At 42.1% G+C, this 18,672-nt stretch overlaps 1 protein-coding gene across 5 annotated transcripts in view; it reads right to left on the bottom strand.

Annotated features, from left to right (window-relative positions):
* PLEKHM3 (pleckstrin homology domain containing M3) overlaps positions 1-18,672 on the bottom strand; it is a 170,437-nt gene that overhangs the window by 96,453 nt on the left and 55,312 nt on the right. For all 5 annotated transcript variants that reach the window (XM_019652959.1, XM_019652961.1, XM_019652962.1 and 2 more), the window contains exon 4: positions 8,427-8,572. In XM_019652959.1, the coding sequence (XP_019508504.1) occupies positions 8,427-8,572 (146 nt within the window). The remainder of the gene's footprint in view (positions 1-8,426; positions 8,573-18,672) is intronic.

Here is an 18,672-nt window from a genome sequence, read left to right as displayed (position 1 = left end):
CCACTGCAGCAGGGGCTGCAGCCTACGCCGTCGCCAGTGACTCTCGGCAGCCCAGCTCCAGGTTGAGCTGTTGTTCAGCATCTTAGCTGTAGAGGGCAATGTCACTGGCCCTCATATGTGGGATCTGAACCGGGGCCCTCTGGCATCCCAAGCCAGCTCTTAACCAACGTGCCACTTGGCCGGCCCTCAGTTTTGTTTTCTAATAAAAGTCTCACTTCTATTCCTCATAAGCAATTTTTGAGGTATCTGTTGTGTTGTGTGATCCTTTGGGGTCCTGGAGAGTTAGAGTTAGAGATAATGAAGTTTACTTATAGTCTCTGCAAATCCAGCTCACCTAGAGTTAGCTAAAACCTTTGCCTATTTTAGCAGACTGGAAATAACAGTTGGCAGGGCTTCATAATGCCTCGCTTTGAAGCACAGAGACACAGGTACAGGCCAGACCGTGGACAGGCATTTGGCGTTCAGTGGAGAATAAAACCGGCATGGCCTTGTCCTCATGTAGCTCACAGTTCAGTGAGGAAAGGCCGAATTGGGTTCAAATAGTTTCTTTTTCATGGTTCAACATTTGCTGCATTTAAATATCTTAAATAAGGAGAAACCGGATGGTGTTCTGGGAAATGAAGTACAATCCACTTGAAACTGTTGCTGAAAAATGATGTATTGTACAATTCAATTAGTCTTTCTGGCTCTATTGAGCAGTGTTTATATTGAGTCAGGGGCCTGCTGAATTAGGTTAACAATGCTACCTTTTAGTAGGTGAACAGAGGGACAAAGGGCACTGGCCAGTCTCCCAGGCCTTAAAAGGCTTCTTTCTTCAGGTGGCACTTAAGTCCAAAAGGGGGAAAAAAACAACACATTTTGCAGAGACAGTAAAAGCAGTAAAACAAATGGGACAGCAGCTACTGACATCATCAGCATTCATAAATTGAAATTACTAAAGACAAAAACAGCTAGTTTCAATAACATCTAAGGCACTGCTTCACAATGTTATTAACTAGTGTGAAGAATACAGAGCATATTGTGACCGCGGCTGCCTGAATATGTGAACAAATCCCAGCCATGTTGAGCCATTTTTGGCAGCAAGGCTGAGCACATGCTTGTTTTTGAGAATCAACCACTTGACACTGGTGTGGAAATTTTTGAGAGAACTCAAAATTCAGCATGAAATGTTCTTTTTGCAAAATAGAGCACTGTATCCCCACTGATTTCCTCAGTTCTAAATGGCCCTCCATGCTGGTGTGAAGACTCCGCTTTCAAACTCAACTGTGATTTAAAAGCTTTTTAAAAATGGAAATGTTTAAAAACATATGTACTTACTTAGAGAAGGAAGCCAGTGATATTCTTAGGTGATGAAGTTTATGTGAGAAGGAGTTCCTTTCTTGTTAATGTAAATATTACATGAGTTATATGTAAGCGCCAGATATATTGCACCTAAAAGGTAAGAGCTACTGTCCTATTTCTTGCCAACCGAATTACGAAAAACATGAAGAGCCTGAGTGCTGTTTCTGATACATAAAAGTCAGCTCAGAGGTACAGACGCATGAGCCCAGCACGCTTTCTTTTTAAAAAATAAGTGGTTTTTGGTTGGCATTCTTTACCATGAGCCCACTCCATTCACAGTAAACATTTTTACAGGGTTCATAGTTCACTTACCTATTGACCTATTACTATTTTACTAAATAATATTTAATGTCCGTTAATAACATTAACATAAACTAAATTCTTTCCATAGCGCTTTGACCTTATAAACAGAATAGTTTGAGCTCTAGGAACCCAGCTCTGTGACTGTGGCTGTGTTGCAGTGTGTGAACTAGTCCTCTCTTTCCAGGCCTGCCGTCTCCATGACTTGAGAGAGCCGAAAAGAGGAAGTCCAGGTGGACATGGGTCTCTTACCTGCCTGTCACTCATGAGGCTTTGGACAAAACAGCACAATCAGGCTATAATTAGCCCAAAACTAATAATGACCAAATCTGCTATATATACAACACATGTATTTGTGAATAAACACATTTGTCATTTGATTTGGACATTAAGCATCGTTGGAAGCGAGTTATGCTGGAGACAGCTACCTCTTAGAAACAAAGTTCTGGACCGGTCAGGTTTATGTCCTAATGAGAGAGCTTCTGGAAGGGTATCCTGGTATGTTCCCCCCGAAAAACAGGCCTGGGTCATAAAGCAACGGGGCAAAGAGGGTGTTAACCATAAGCAGCAACTTGGAGAAGGCACGGTGGTGGTAGTGGTGAGGGCTTTGCTTTTTGTTACAGGAGGAAAATGTATCAGAATAAAACAGATGAGAACATAGTCTTAGACTAACAAAGACTGGGACGGATAAGCTAGTTCAGTTTTTCTCAAACTGTGTTCCAAGGAACACTAATCCTACACAAAAAGATGTTCTGAGGTCCAACAAGAAATACGCCACATGCCACAGTCTTCTCTGGGTGATTCCAAGTGCAGCATGCTCGCATATGAAAGCTCTGGGGCACCTTGTAACTAGAGAAAACCTGCTTACCCTAGACCCTCCCCAAACCTGTTTGACTACAGACACGCAGCTGTTTAATGTGTGTAGGCTGTATGTGGGGGCTGGGGGTGGGGTGGGAGATGAAATCCAGCCTGGGCCCTGGGTCACCAACCAGAGGACGGGGCATCTTTCTCTAACTCGCTTCATCCTCTTGCCAAGCTGTGACCTCCCAGGGGTGTGCCCTCCTCGAGGGGCCCTGTTTCATTTATAAAGCTGGCCGAGCTGTGGTCCTCCAATGGAATTCTGGGTGACACCTGCTAACATGCACAGAACTCGTTACTGCTCCACGGACACACTTTGAGAAACGCTGAATTAGTCCACTAGCTGTAGTTAGTAGAAGAGAAAATTCAGTCCAAAGAGCTGAAGTGACTTATCTGAGGTTACGTTGTGGCAGAATTAGAACCAAAACTCAGATCTCTGGGTTCTCTGCTCTGTGCTTTTCAGCAGTTTACATTTACAGTTCTTTTTATTTTTTAATAACTCTGCCATAAACTATCTGCTCTTCACTCTTTCAAAGAAGCCATCCCGGCTCCTATTCTGTTCTTCTCACTCCCCAGTCGAATAGAAAGCAAGTGGGCTACAAGTGGAGACTAACCTATAATGTAATTAGGCAGTGCATTGTGTGTGGTTCCCATGTGGTGTTAGCTCTGAAGCGAAAACTAAAGTCCAGTAACACTTCATTTATCTAGCAGTCACTTATCTATGTATTTGTTTACTATCTCTCTCCCTCACGAGAAATTCATGAGGCAGAGACTATGTTCCAACGCCTAGAAGGGTAGGCACACTACCTTCAATAAATACTTGCTGAACAAATGAAGGAGTACTTTACAATCCTCTGGCTGTGACTCTGAACCACACACTGACTTAAAACACTCTCCTAACAGCTTGGGTATTTGTTTCTAAGTTCACAACAAATTTAGAGGTAATGAGGTAGAAAAGGGGAAGGGCAGCATGGTGACAACAGAAGTGACAGCTGGTACTCAGGGGAGAAAGGTGCCTACGAGAAGACATATGGTAAAAATATGGCATACAACCCCGATTAAGGACAATGTGGCAATATGCATCAAACTCAGAAATGTACATACCTACGTCTAGGAAGTTACCTCAGACAGTCTCACTTACGAATGACAGAACTTATATTTAAAATGATGTATAAACTTATTCATTGAATTGCTGTCTATAATAGCAAAAGACTGGAAAAATCTTAATGTCCATCAAAGAAAGGATAGTTGGATAAACTGGTGTGTGTGTGTGTGTGTGTGTGTGTGTGTGTGTGTGTGTGTGTGTGTGTAAAATTCATGACAGAATATGGAGTGACTATAAGAAAAAAGCCAAAGGGAGAGTTTTATGATCCAAATGAAAAGTTCTCCAAGAGCAGCATGTATACTATATCGCCTATTGCCATTTCTGTGTAAAAATCACATGGATGGAAAATTCTCTCTGGACGGCTACATAAGAAAGGCGTGATTTGGGTGCCTGTGGGAAGAAGAACAGGTGGGTGCGAGAAAGAGGCGGGAGGGAGATTATCTACGTGTATATGCCCTTTGTACTTTTTGAATCTTGAAATTTGTGAAAGTATATTATAATCAAAAAAGAAAAGTGTAGCAGTGGGTGGCAATCTGTTTGTTGAAAAATAGCCTCCCACACCACATCGAACCACACAAAAGTTACTTATCACAGGACAGAATGCTCATATTTCCAATTATAATTCTGAGGCATTAAAAGAGGCGAATTTCTAGTACATATTTTCTTAAATAGAATATATGGAGCTAAGTGACAGTTAAAATTTATAAAATCATAAAAATAATATAGTCACATTACTGAAAATTGGGAGAATAAAGATCGACAAAGGGGGAAAAAATTATCAGCCCTAATCTTACCAAGGTCAAACAGCCACTCATTGTTTTGGTACATGGTTTCCTTCCAGTATTTTTTCCCAACGCTACTGTGAAAAATCATGGCGAAATCTTCTTGAAATCAATCTCAACCATAATACTTCTGTTAGCACTGTGGGCTAACAGAGGAGGAATCAGGACAACTTAAGTTTAATTACAGATTGTTCTCAAAATCTCCAAGTGACTCTGAACAAGTGGTTTTTCCCACCAGCCAGCTACTCCCCGGCCTCTGCAAGAGCAACAGAGCTTGCCTTGAATGCCTCTCGAGATAGAGAGATAGGAAATGGTTTATGTAACACGGAAAACCCCTCGCTAAATGGAATGTGAATATTCAGGCTAGGATACACAAATATTTTTTAAAAGCACAATGGAGGAGAACTATTTAGGAAGAGCTAAGTTTGAGTTCCTTACTGCCTCTTTGTCATACTTGGTATTTTTCAATGGTTGGGGTGGGGGGTTCAGGGGAAGTTATCTTCAAAGAGAATCTCATTAGAAAATGGCCATAGAATTTGAGGATAGGGTTTAGCTGCTGGGTAATCCTAGAGCTCAATTCAATTTGCAATCCTGGAAAATAGATGAAATCCTGCTTTAAAAATAATTAGGATTATTATTACTCCAGAGGGCAGATAAGGAAGCGCTTAAGATGACAGATTTCATCCTGCTCTGCAAAACCATTTTTTCACTCTTTTAAATGGAGAGCCAAGCCTGTCACGTACTTGCTATTAGGGAGAGCAGGCAGATCTAACAGAATGATGTCTGGTCTTGGAAACTGATAGGTCTGAATTGATCCTCACAATTAGGAACATTAAGTTAAATCCTGCATCTGAGCAAAGACAGACAGACTCTGCACTAAAAGGAATATAGTTACTTAATGCCAGTAAGAGATGATCCAGATAAAATCGACCAGCTCTGTTTGGGCTTTAAAATCTTCCCTGGCCCACTGAGATCCTGGGAAGGTATGGTCTGACAAAGGAGATTTTCCTCGTGTGTAACGTGGATGGAGTGAGGGTACCTGATATCTTCAATTAGTTACCTATCCTCTCAAAATCAAACCTTGTCACTTGAATGGCCACCGCAGCAAAATGTCTGCTTCCCAGAAAGGCTGCCAGTGTCAGTGATGGCTGAACTGATGGTTGGGGTGGGCTTGACAGCTCACTGCTAACGGACCTGGGTTACCGCCTCCATTGCATAAACAAACCATACCTGAATTTTCTATTTTCCTCATTCTGTGACACCTTTTTGGCATTAGCTCCACTGATTGGCATGTACTGTGCTGGCAGGTGCCACCAGCCTAAGCCCTCAAGGATCACGGGGCTAGGACTGCCTCACTCACTCGCTCTCTCCACACCTCTCTTAGCTGTCAAAGCCCTGCTCCAAGCAGATTAATCTAAAACAGTCTAAACCAAATGCAACCAGTGTTCTTCCCCTCTAAATAAGTTTTTATCTAATACACACATGGCAAATATATTTATAGCCTATATTCAGAGTGTCAAGTACAAGATGCAGAGGAGAGAATGATAACTCTGTCTCGTGGAGGGGAAGGAAAGAATCAGGAGAGGAAGTGGGGTTTAAGCTGGGTTTAGGATTTGCCATGCTGAAGGAGGGCAAGTGGAAGACAAGAGGTGTGAAATAGCGTGGCAGGCCGCAGGAATCAGGAGTGTGATCTCACTGGAGAGACTCATGGTGGGGGGGGGGCAGGCAGTGGAGGCAGAGGCTAGAAAGGCAGGGGCTAGAGATGACAAAAGGTCTTTATGACAAGCTCACAGATTTGTGTTTATCTTATGTACAATCATGGTAGAAGCTAGCCTCAATGGAGCACTTACTATGTGCCAGACACGCACTAGGTGCTTTCTGTGAATCATTCATTTAAGCAGACAGCAACCTTAAGAAGTAGGTACAATTATTATCATTATCTCCATTCTGAATGTGAAGACACTGAGACTAAAGAGGGTACAAAAATCACCCAAGGTGAGATTAGGACTTTTTTGAAGTATTATTGGGGCAAATTAGAACTTTTCTGGAATATTGTTGAGGCAAAATTTGAAGGCAGGCAGCACCATCAGGAAGGCCCTGAATTCCTTCAGGTGAGTGATGCTGCAGGTTCGAGTCAGTGTGGTGGGACTGCAGTGCAGTGGAGAGCACGGTCTGTGATATCTGCTACCTGATATCACAGATGATGCAGGGCAGGCGTGGCCGGGGGAAGTGTCCAGCGTGTCTCCAGCAGTGCAGGGGTGAATGGGGGAGTCACATGTACTGGGGGGAACATTGGGCGAGTGTGATAAAGCCAACCTGGGGTACATTTGAGTTTCAGGCGCCCACAGGACAGGCTGCATTCTCTCATTCCTCTCACCAATACTATGTGCCAGGAACTGCGGCAAGAGAGGTCCCCTATGCCCTGGGAGCTCACCTTCAGCCGGCTGTTATACAAATGTGAGGATAATAAACATTATAACAACAATTTCCACTCACAGTCATTTGAAGATTGCTTTTCTTATATTATCGCAATTCACACAACTCTTTTAGGTAAACACATGAATTATAATAAGAACAAATGCTTATTTGGCCCACACCATGTTCAAGATACTATTCTAAACATTTCATGTGCGTTAACCCATTTAACCAGCAGCAACCATATGAGTTATTGCGGCATTTTACAGACACGGAAACTGAAACACAGAGACGCTAAATAACTTACCCAGGTTAGACAGCTAATAAATGACAAAGCTACGACTTGAACCCAGGCAGTCTGGGCTCTTTGTACAGATTAAGAAACAGAGGCTCAGGAAAGTTCAAGTAATTTGCCCCAACAAATCAAGCACCTAATTAGAAGTGGAGGTAGGATTCAGCCCAATGCCTGTTTAACAACAAGCTCCTGTTAATCATCCCTAAATAAATGCAATTCGAAAGACCCACACGCGACATGGTGGTGCCATGGGGAGAGCGAGCCATGGAGCAGGTGGGGACGGTGGGGAGCATCAGAGAAGATTCCACCAACGAGGACCACTTCTGTCAGCTCTGGGAGAAAGAGCAGGGACCCTGCAGATGGGTAAAAACATCTGGAATAGACATGGAAGGATGATCTCCCCCCAAGCTAGGAAGGGAAGCAGACAGGGCAGGTACAAACGCAGATGGGTTTGTAGGTATTCATAGTCCTATCTCATAGCTTCAATTTTTCTCCTTGAAGTAGGAGGCAAGGTCATATGCTGAGAAGGATTGGAATGAGGCATCTGAAGACAGTGAGGATGTGGATGGTTATGGGTAGAACAGGAGACAGGGCTGCCCGGGGATGTAAACCATTCACACTTTTCATGTTCGTTTTAGATTTCCAAGATTACAGGCAGGTGACACTTCTCTGCCTACCCTGCTCCCAGGTGATACAGTTACAGTGAGAGCAAGTCTTAGACATCTATCAGCAAGTCAGTATTAAAACAGTCATCCAGCCTGGTTTTGTAGACAGCACCTTGCCTGGAAAGTTCATCCAAGGCAGATGTGACAATATGCTGGCAGGGGGATCAGAGCAGCTCTCGTCAGATCAGGTACCAGGATTCTCCGTTATGAGGCAGGACACAGGACCATAAAAGAATCCTAAGCCTAGACTACCACTCCAGGGCGGGGTTAGATTCCTCGACTTGCCAAATTCTGTTACCGGGCTTAAGCAAGGGTGGAAAGGCTGTACCGTGTAGCTAACCGATTCACATATCTCCAAGGCAGCTAGGTTGAAAACTACAGTTGAGATGTCCATTAGGCAATTAATTCCACAAATCTCACCTCCAGGAGCAAAAGTGGAGCTGGAGAGAAGAATGGGGATCATCAGCATATGAGGCCTGGCAGTCTCCCATGGAAGGGAGGGAGATAACGCATTCGAGTATAAAGTGGGAAAAGATCTTGTAGCTTTCATGCGACTGCCTAACCAAGTCTGCTTCCAATTCTTATGTTATTATCGTTGTAAGCCACGTGACACCTTGTGACCATCCAAATTGCTATTATGAAGTGAACCCAGCTTCTGTACCTACCTTATATTTTGCAGTATCCCAGTTGTGGACTATGCGTGCTGGGATGAGAAAACTGTCGTCAACATGGCAGCTGCTGCAGTAATACCACCCACTGTAATTGCACACCTTGGCTTTCCCATTGGAAAGGCCTATGGATCGCTGGCATCCTGTTCAAAGCAAAAGAAAAAAGTCTATGATTAGGTTACACAACCCTCAAGCTAAACAAAACTCCACAACAGGAAAGAAATTGCAGAGACTCCATGTGTAGATGTGGCCCCTCCTTCCCAGCCTGACAGCTTCCACCCGCTTGCCTCTCGGGGAAACACTGAAACTGGTCCGTTTCTGGTCTCTTCTGATTCCATCTCTCCTGCACGCAGCTGCCAGAGATCAGTCTCTCGACAAACCCACTTTTATTCCTTGCTTCCCTCCTCAGAAACTCTTTTTCCACGAGACACTTTGCTGCAGCTTCTCATACAGGATCTGATAGAACGCACACATCTACGAGGGAGATAAAATCAGCTCTATTTTACAGATGAATAAACCAAGGTTTTAGCCAGGTTGAGTACTTTGTCTTGAGGTCACCCAGCCAATAAGAGGCGGAGCTTGGATTTGGCTCTAAGCTTGTCTGACTCTAAAACGATCCTAAAAACTGATATGTAGCCTTCCTTTGCTTACAAAATCAATGAAAGGAATTTGTCCTTTGATTGGCCCCCATCTCACCTTTCCAACTACTTACTCCAACTACTCTCCAGTGGGAACGTAACCTCTTTATTCCAGTCAGAGAACTCTCCTCACTGTTCCCGAAATAAACAGTATGCTCACTCCACCCTCCATATCTTGTTTTCTCCTTACACAACACCCTCTTCTCTGATCTCTGCTTTGCCAAATCCTGCCCATTATTCAAGGCCGCTGGTTGCCTGTGAATGATTTCTAAGGCCCTTTTCCTGTCCAAAGGGGTCCACAGTTCTGTGAGAACTGTGCTGGTACTGTCAGGGGGACCTGGTAATAATCATGGCCATGCCACAAAAATGCTTAGTTTTCTTTGGATAGGAGGAACTACCTTCTACTGCTGAGTATAAGGATTCTGTCACAAACAACCCAAAGGACGAAATGCAGAACAAATAGTCATGATTATATAAGCAGCATCCTTTTTCTGACATTTTCGAGCAACGGCTTTCATTTTACAAATCCTTCCATATGGCCCATTTCATGGTTGGGTGCTAAGAAGTTATCAAAGAAATCTCACATTAAGCCTATCTCATGATATGGCTACAAAATGAATTACTACCACGAATGATGATAATGGTCAGTGTTGTGCCCCATTTCCATTTGAAGGAGCTGAAACACATTTATTTAACAAACCGCCAACCTAAGAAGATACTAATTCACATGAATTGCATGAATAAGAGTATCACAAAACTCGCAGGACTTTCATTTTCATCACAAATAAAATGGCATCAGTAACCAAGCAGTTTCACAGGGGCAGCCTCCAAAAAGAGAATTAGGTCCTATTGTTTTTAAATACAAGAGGTTCTGAAAGATAGAAAGTAAAAAAAATAATAATAATATTGAAGGTCAACTGTAACTGGAAAAAAAAAAGATAGAAAGTAAATGTGTTGGTATTTATGCTTCTAGAGCTCAATACTCTTCCTTCCTAGAATAGCTATTTCTTTACTATTGGGTAACAACAAAGCTCCTGCTTTTCAGATTGCCTGAGGAATGAGATATGTGTGGAAGATAAGGAAGAACCAAACACAGGAGCTGCTTCTGTGGGGCAGGAGGTGCTGTCACAATCACTTGGTTATGAACAATGGAATGCCGACTGCCCACTGCCGCACTCACTGACCACATGGCCCATTTGGCATTTAGCACGTGTCTCCTTCAACTCTTAGGCCTTTGTATGTGCTTGTACAGCCAGAACCACACTATGAACGTCTCAGATCTCCTTTTTATCCTCAGCACTTAACACAGAGCTTTGTGCACAGCAGACCATCAATAAATGTTTATCTGGAAGGGAAGACAAACTGAATATTGTCTGGCACACATACGCCCACAGGCATATGAGGACATTTTCATTTCCCATAGCTATCCTAGAACTGATCTTCCTAACCTGGTCACCTGCCTCTTGAAACAGCCTACTTTTGTTAATTTCCCTGTGAAAATATGTTGTCGATTCTAAGAATCATACATTACACATGTGTTCATATATGAACTACGGAACACAGTTGAGTGGAACTTTATATTCTAGATGCTGGAATATTGCGGTTTCCAAAAATTAGCAGATAGTCAAAATGACTTAACACTGACCTGACACTGAATAGAATTCAGTCTTTCCTAATGATTTAGAAAGTGATTATGATCTTATAGAAGAAATTCAGGATCATCATTATAGTTAAAACTCTCACCACAAAATACTGCAAAAATAAATTTCCGTTCTTTTAGCTTTTTAGTTGTTTGAATTTGGGATATAATAAACATCAGTAAGCATTTGCTAGATATTTCTATGTGCTTTAGAAGGTACTACTGGGTTTATCAGTCTATACTTTTTAATGAATTTATTGCCATTTTCTAGATGCAACATACATAGGCAATACTAAAACACACAAATTTGCATTTTGAGAAAGCATATAGCCTAAAAATGTGTACATCTACCGTGCATACAGGGCCAAAGCCTGCCATGCTGGGTTCAGCTATATGAGCTAACTAAAGGAGCTAAACATCCTTGCCACTTTGCCCAGGTTTCCTGGCTCATAAAAGAGAAAGGCTGAAAGAACATGGCTCAGGCTCATTCAGGTTTTAGTTTAGACAAAAACGTCTACTTCTGGTCCTTAGGTGTCTTTACCTTTACACTTGTCTAGAACCATGCTCTCCTACTCTCCATGCTGACATCACCCCGAATGACAGGAGCAGATCTCACCCTCTGCACACGCCTAGGACTGCTCTGGATATGTGGTGCATAGGTAAGCACGAGGCCACAGTCGGGAAGCTTGTCAGTGCCTGGGGTACACTGTGAGCCTGACCCGTAACTCTCTCGGCCCGCTTTCCTCAACATGAAATACAAGGTTAGCCTGAATCGGCAGTTGGTCAAATTCAGTGTGCATCAGAATATTCTGGAGATGTTTGTAAAAATTGTAGATCCCCCCCCTCCTCTCCTCCCTCCCCCCTCCCCAAGATTCTGTAGATCTGGGGTAGGGCCCGGAGACCAGCATTTCTCCCCAACCACCCAACCACCACCAGGAACTGTGGTGGATAAAAGCGGAGGATGGTCCCCCGATCTCTAGGTGGCTGCAAAGGTTCCTCCAAGCTTTAAAATTCTAATTCTATCGAAGTGCAGAGGGCCTACTGACAGTGTGGTGAAAAGCTCATAATGTGTCACATAGTTAAAATAGAAAAAATAAAATTTCCATTAAAATTAAAAAAATAAAACTGGTGAGTTTCATCCCCTTTTACTGCATGCCTAAAGGTAGGGGGAGATGCCACAGGAGAGGGAAGGGGACTGGCTGCCTTGTTTACCTTCTAGGCTTCCAAAATCAACATGGCAGGTTCTTAGTCAATTTCCAAAAATTTACTGACTTCATTTTACCAGTGTTTTTCCACAGCATTCATTGTCCCCACTGAGAAAAGTCTTATTTCACTTAAAAAGAATTAAAACTTTTAATTTTCAAATCCATGTATTTGTCACTGAAAGGACACAGGATGGTCAGGAAAGAAGATTAGGGAATAGTTGCTGGCCTGATGTAGACTTATTTTCTAAAAACAACACATTCCATTTATTTGAAGAAGGAAACACCCGTTCTTTCAATTAACTGCAAGGTTTCCTTCTTAACACTACACTAGCAAATCATAGACTAAAAATGTCTGAAATAATTCCTTATAAAGATACACAATTTGGGATTTCACCGTGAGGTTTTCAACAGGGGGAAAAAGATGTGTTCTCTTAATAATCACTGTTAGAAAAACACATTTTTTGGAAGGTGCCAAAGCTGGACTCTGACAAACAACATTATGGGGAGAAAAACAGAGCTGTAAAGCAGAGACAAAAAATAATTAATTGAAATAACTAATTAAGGCTTATTTACATATTATATTTGTATGTACTTTCAAATAGACTTTTCAACCATTTTCTAAATTAAAGGGCATTTGTAGTAGGGAACACTCCTCACATTGGATCAAAGTAAATACATTCTTGTCAGTCTCTTTTTGAAACTTTTCACAGAGTGGATTCAATTCATAGGAACAAAAAACTATCTCACAAGAGAACCCACTGGCCTTTTTTTTTTTTATTGCTTCCCACCCCACTTCAAATCTTTAATGAACACATGCTCTAAAGAGCTTAGCTTCTCCTCTGATACACTTTGGGAAACAAATATAACCATTTAACCGAAATCCTATTTACTGCATGTACAGTCCACTTCCCAAATGGCCTTTTAAGACACGCAAAAGAATCTGTTGCTGGGGATTGAAGCAGAAATTTTGGCATAATTCTCCACACAGGCACAATCTTTCTACTAACAAGTTGCACCCAGTTAGCTCAACTGGCTGCAATGTGGTGTTTTGGAAGCTGACAGTGGAGGAGCCAGCCACCTTTTCTCTACTTCCTGGCTACCCACTCAGCCCTCCTGCCCCTGACGAGCAGTTGTTGGAAAATTCATGGACATAAAAGTAACAAAGGCTGTGGCTGCATCCAGGTGAATCTCTCTTATGAAGGACAGAACACACACAATGTTTTCCAAGTGAGGTCAGCCATGCTACCTACCCCTTACCGAATTTGGTAAGGTAAGTCTTGTATTTCGTATTTGGAAGGTAGAAAAGCTCTAAGAAGAGAAGAGGAACAAATAAAATGAAAGAAGAGAAGGTACGTCTGTAAAAGGAAAAAAAAGAGATAAAGAGAATGACAGGACAAATTTGATTTGCTCTGTTAGAATAGAAAAAAAAACTACTGGAAAGTTTCATACCCACTTTTACAGTATGCACACAGGGTAGGGAGAGCTGGCCACAAGGAGAGGGAAGGGGACTGCCTCGTGTCTCCCTCCTACTGTCCATCCAGTGTCCTGGCATGGGACAGTGAGCTGTGGTAAGCACTGTGTAAAATGTGGCTGGAAGGCCTGTACTTTGATCATATGCTTTAGAGACCAGAATTTCCAAAATGAGGAAAAACAGAAATGGGAGTTCTATGACTTGATATTTTACAAGAATCGAGGAAAAAAGTCATAAAGAACTTAGTTTTCCTAGCTCACAGTCTGTAACCGCTGGCTTATTAAATAAGTAGTTAAGTGTTGCACATGTACTTTTTAAAATATGGCGTCACATTGGGTACACAATAAAAAATTCTGTTTAATTAGCTTGGGATGAGCACAAAGTTGGGCACAGGGTCTAATAAACAAAGGATTGTTGGGCAGAGGGCAGAAGCAATTTTTGCAATGTAATTTTGGTATCCTTTAAAGGGAGTGGAGGCCAAGCAAACCTGGGCCCCAGACTTGCATTATCCACTGTAGGAGGGGACAGAGCTGGGATGGGAGACTGACCACATGTGTGTCCTCAATTCAGTTCAACACAGGTGGAGCTGAGGCTCCGGAACTCTACATAATGGTAATGGGAAGGGGCCACGCATGAGGGACACTGAAAAACAGCTACTTAGAAGTGCAGGAGTCCCCCCTTATCTGTGGGGAATATGCTCCAAGACCTCCAGTGGATGCCTAAAACTGTGGAGTGCCAAACTCTCTCTCTCTCTCTCTCTCTCTCTCTCTCTCTCTCTCTCTCTATATATATATATATATATATACATATATATATATATGTATATATATATAATTTTTTTCCTATTCATATATGCCTATAATGAAGTTGCATTTATAAATTAGGCACAGTAAGAGATTAACAATAATGAATAAAAAAATAGAACAATTATAGCAATAAGATAAGGGTGACTCGAGCACAAGCACAGCGATACCATGATAGCTGATCTGATCTGATAACAGAGAAGGCTACTAAGTGACTCACCAGCAGGTACACAGTCAGGACACACAGGACAAAGGGATGATTCACGTCCCGGGCGGGACAGAGCGGGACGGCATTCAATTTCATCACACTACACAGAATGGCATGCAATTTAAAGCCTATGAATTGTTTATTTTTGGAATTTTCCATTTAATATTTTCTGACCAAGATGGACCGTAAATAAGTGAAACAAAGAGAAGGTGAAACCGTGGATAAGGGGGGACTACTGTAAGTGACCTAAAACTTCCCCCTCTCAAGCATCCAGGTTACTCTGTCTGTGGGACAAGGTGGTGACCCATAAAGTAGAAGGCATCTACTTAGCCATAAAATCAATGAAAACATGGAATATTTGGATACAGAATCAGGCACATGAAAACAAACGTCTCTGAGTATGCATTTTGTCTGTTACAAAGCAAGTAGCACCCACAAGCATCTCAAATGCAACTAAAGGAACAAAAGGGGAAATCAAGAAAATTCAACTGTGTATAGCCTGGACTGCTAATGTGAATGGCATGGAAGGCTGCTGGGAGTCCTCCCTTTGTTAAGTTTATGGGGTCACTTCAGACTGCAATGCCTCAAAACTCTTTTCTCCAGGACATTTTAAGTCTCTTCCCAGGGCATGAAAACTTCATGGTTAGGAGGGAATACACATGCAGGCATACCTCAGAGATATTGCAGGTTCAGTTCCAGACCACCATGATAAATCAAGCATCGCAGTGAAGCGAGTAGTAATCTTTTGGCTGGTGGAAGATCTTGCAACCATTTTTGTAAAAAAAACGCAACATCTGTGAAGCGCAACAAAGCAAAGTGCAATCTTGAAGTGTAATGACTGGTTCTTTCCAAAGTGGTACTGAAACACACTTCTGTTCATCAGAAAATAATGTTTTTTTCTGGTGGGCTTCATTTTATGTTTGTCTACAAATGGCCTTTATACTGGTGAGAGATTGTAAAAAGAAATTGTCATTTATTGTTGGCCAAACCTTTGACTCAAAAAGTTGAGCTACACAGTCAGTGGTCTGACACATGTTAAAAAGCGTAAGTAACACTTGGAAGGAAATTGTTCCTATTGTGGCTGACACGCATGTAAAATAACCGAAGCTGGTGCTTACAGAATCAACTATAGCTGTTGGTAGGGCAGCTATGTCCTTAAGAACATAAGAGAAGTAAATAACTCCTCTTGGGTAAAATGGATGTACCTAACTGAAGGCTTTTCCTTTCAACACATCAATATGGCAAATGTAATGCTTGCAAAGTATTAGCACCGTCTCTGGTCACAGTGAGTGTTCAGTATGCATTACATCTAGAGAGACAGACAGACAGAGGAAACTGAGGCTGAGACCAACTGGCCTCAACTGTCCAAGACAGAGGCCATCTAAGAAGTATAATCAAGTGTTACTTGATTATACTTGCAGGACTAAGGTAACCAAAGACAGACACTTTTAAAAATCCAATTTGAATATTAATTGGTTTAAAATTTAAAAGTATTCTAGAAGTCTTAGGTAAAGTTCTCTTTTTTTTTTGGCAATGAATATTTAAATGGTAAGTCAGCTTTGATTTGTATGCTAGAGGTACTATATTTAAGTCAGAAATGAAGTGAAAATCACGTCCTGTAATTACTGCCGATTGAAAATATAAGGCAGCGTGCCTGCAGACCCCTGAATCTGTCTCTTGCTTCAACAGTTTTGGAAGGAACAGACCTGGGCAGTCCCCCTTCTTCCAGTCTCCAACCACCCTCCAACCTCCTTTCCAGTCATAAGCTTCAAAACCATCTTCCCGGCCATCCTCTGCCTCCAGGACCAGCCAACAGATTTCTGCGGTTAGCTCCTTACTACACACCAACCATGAGCTCTCAGATTTGTCAGAATTATTCCACCACAGTGGAGGCCGCCATAAGCTGCCTGGTTAACCTGCATCTGCAGGTCTCTTACGTCTCTCTCTCTGGGCTTCTAATTCCACCGTGATGATTTGGCTCTGGAGGGCGTGGGCCACTTCTTCTGTGAGTTGGCCAAGGAGAAGCGAGAGAGCACCCAGTTTCTCGTGAAAATGCAAAACCAGTGTGGCGGCAGCCATGTTTTCTTTCAGGATGTGCAGAAGCCGTCCCAAGATGAGTGGGGTAAAGCCATAGATGCCAGATGCCACCATCTATCTTCAGGAGAAGAACCTGAGCCAGGTCCTTTGGGATGTATGTGCCCTGGGTACGGCCAACACAGACTTCCCTCTCTATGACTTCCTGGAGAGCCACATCCTAAATGAGGTGAAACGTACAAGAAGATGGGCGACCACCTGACTAATCCATGCAGGCTGGCGGGGTGAGTATCTCCTGGAAAGGCTCACTGTCAAGCAGGGGCAGGAGCCTCCGGAGCACAGCTGACTTTGAGGGGCCCCTCTGCAGCCACCAGGAAGTTTTTCAACCAGCCTGGAGCCTTCTCCCGGGCCGTGAACCAAATGGAAACAAAGCTTTGGGCAGAAAAAAAAAAAAAGAAGAAGAAAATATAAACTAAAGACTTTCTACTTTTGCTAAACTCTAGTGTTTGTTTGTTTAGTCTCATAGAATGTTAAGATTATAAATCTTATTAAATAAATTAATAAATACCAAGTAGATTCCAATTCAAGTTAAGAAGTGTCAAGATTTATTGGTCTTTCAGGTAAACAATGATTGAGAGCCTAAAGTCAATATTTGGTCAAAATTTATCTTGAAAGGCAATAAATCTTGATTTTTGCTAAGGCAAGTAGGTAAATATGTGCGCCGCTGTAGAGATTCTGACTGCTTTTCTATCGACTAAATAGCTGCCTTGAATTATAAATACAATGATCTGTGACACAGAATTTTACTTCCAGAGAAATGATTTGAGTTGTTGAGTTACTTTTAATTTTTCTTATGATAAGATGCTTCAATACTAGTACTTATAGTTGGGTAAGACAAGAAAAGTTTAATAATGACGTATTATAAATCCAGCATCTAGTTACAGCGGTTCTCAACCTGTGGGTTACGACCCCTTTGGGGGTCGAACAACCCTTTCACAGGGGTCGCCTAAGACCATCGGAAAACAAAAAGATATTTACATTACGATTCATAACAGTAGCAAAATTATAGTTATAGAGTAGCAACGAAAATAATTTTATGGTTGGGAGTCACCACAACATGAGGAACTGTATTAAGGGGTCGTGGCATTAGGAAGGTTGAGAACCGCTGATCTAGTATATTTAAATCAGTCTAAATTTCATATTTTTTCATACTTGTTTTCTGCTAACCTTTCTCATTAACTTCTGTCCCTGACTGATCTTTCCCCAAAGACGTCCAAGAAAATGGTAAGAATTTAAAATGAAAATAATAAATAGGCAAATGGGTAAACCCCAGTACTTATATAGTGCTTACCATATGCCAGGTGCTGCTGTAATATATGCAACACACACACACACACACACACACACACACACACACACACTTAATTCTCTTATAAACTCTATGAGGTAGGTATTATCTTCATTTTACAAATGAAGAAACTGAGGCAGATAAAGCAATTCTGCCCATGGTTGTACATCTAGTAGAAAAGGCAGATCCTAAATGAAGTGGCTGGTGTGGCTCTTTATGAGCCACACCAATGAACGACAGACGTGACTTTCCACGTAGCTATCTCCTTGTGGAGGATATACAAAAACTGTCTCCTTGTGGATGACAATATGACAAGCACAGAAAATATGAATCAACTACACAAAAGTACATAATTTAGTACATCAATGAATTTTGCCTAGGACCTCACAAGCATTAGCATCACCTCTGAATATGAAGTGGGGAGCTGGGGGCAAGAATACAAATCCGTAAGGTGGAAAGCAGGAGACAAAAAGAAAGCAAGTACTCTCACTGTGAAGATGGAGGTCGGCTGTGTAGACACAGGAGCACTTGAGCTGGGGCTTAAACTAAAGAGATTTTTGACAAAGGAAGGTTCAAGTCAGAAAAATGGGGACATGTTTGGAAAACACTGAATATTATAGTTGCCTGAAGCTCACTGTAGCTAGAGGGGTGTTGGGAGAAAAGCTTGAAATGATCAATTGAAGCCAGAACATAAGAACCCTGAGTGCTCACGGGGAGAGTCCTTACTGATCAATAAGATACAGGAACAGCTCGGGTTTTTGAAGTAGAACAGCAATCTGAGCTTTGGAAAGATTAACTGGCAAGAAAACCCTGGAAGGGGCGAGAACCCATTGATAAGTTATTGCAACAGACTGAGCTTGAGTGAGCTTGGGAGCAGGAAGCGGGGGGTTGGGGTGG

The sequence above is a fragment of the Hipposideros armiger genome, unplaced genomic scaffold, assembly GCF_001890085.2.
Source record: "Hipposideros armiger isolate ML-2016 unplaced genomic scaffold, ASM189008v1 scaffold_190, whole genome shotgun sequence".
NCBI lineage: Eukaryota > Metazoa > Chordata > Mammalia > Chiroptera > Hipposideridae > Hipposideros > Hipposideros armiger.
The sequence above is the reverse complement of the archived record's forward strand: the minus strand, read 5'-3'. Positions and strand labels throughout refer to the sequence as shown.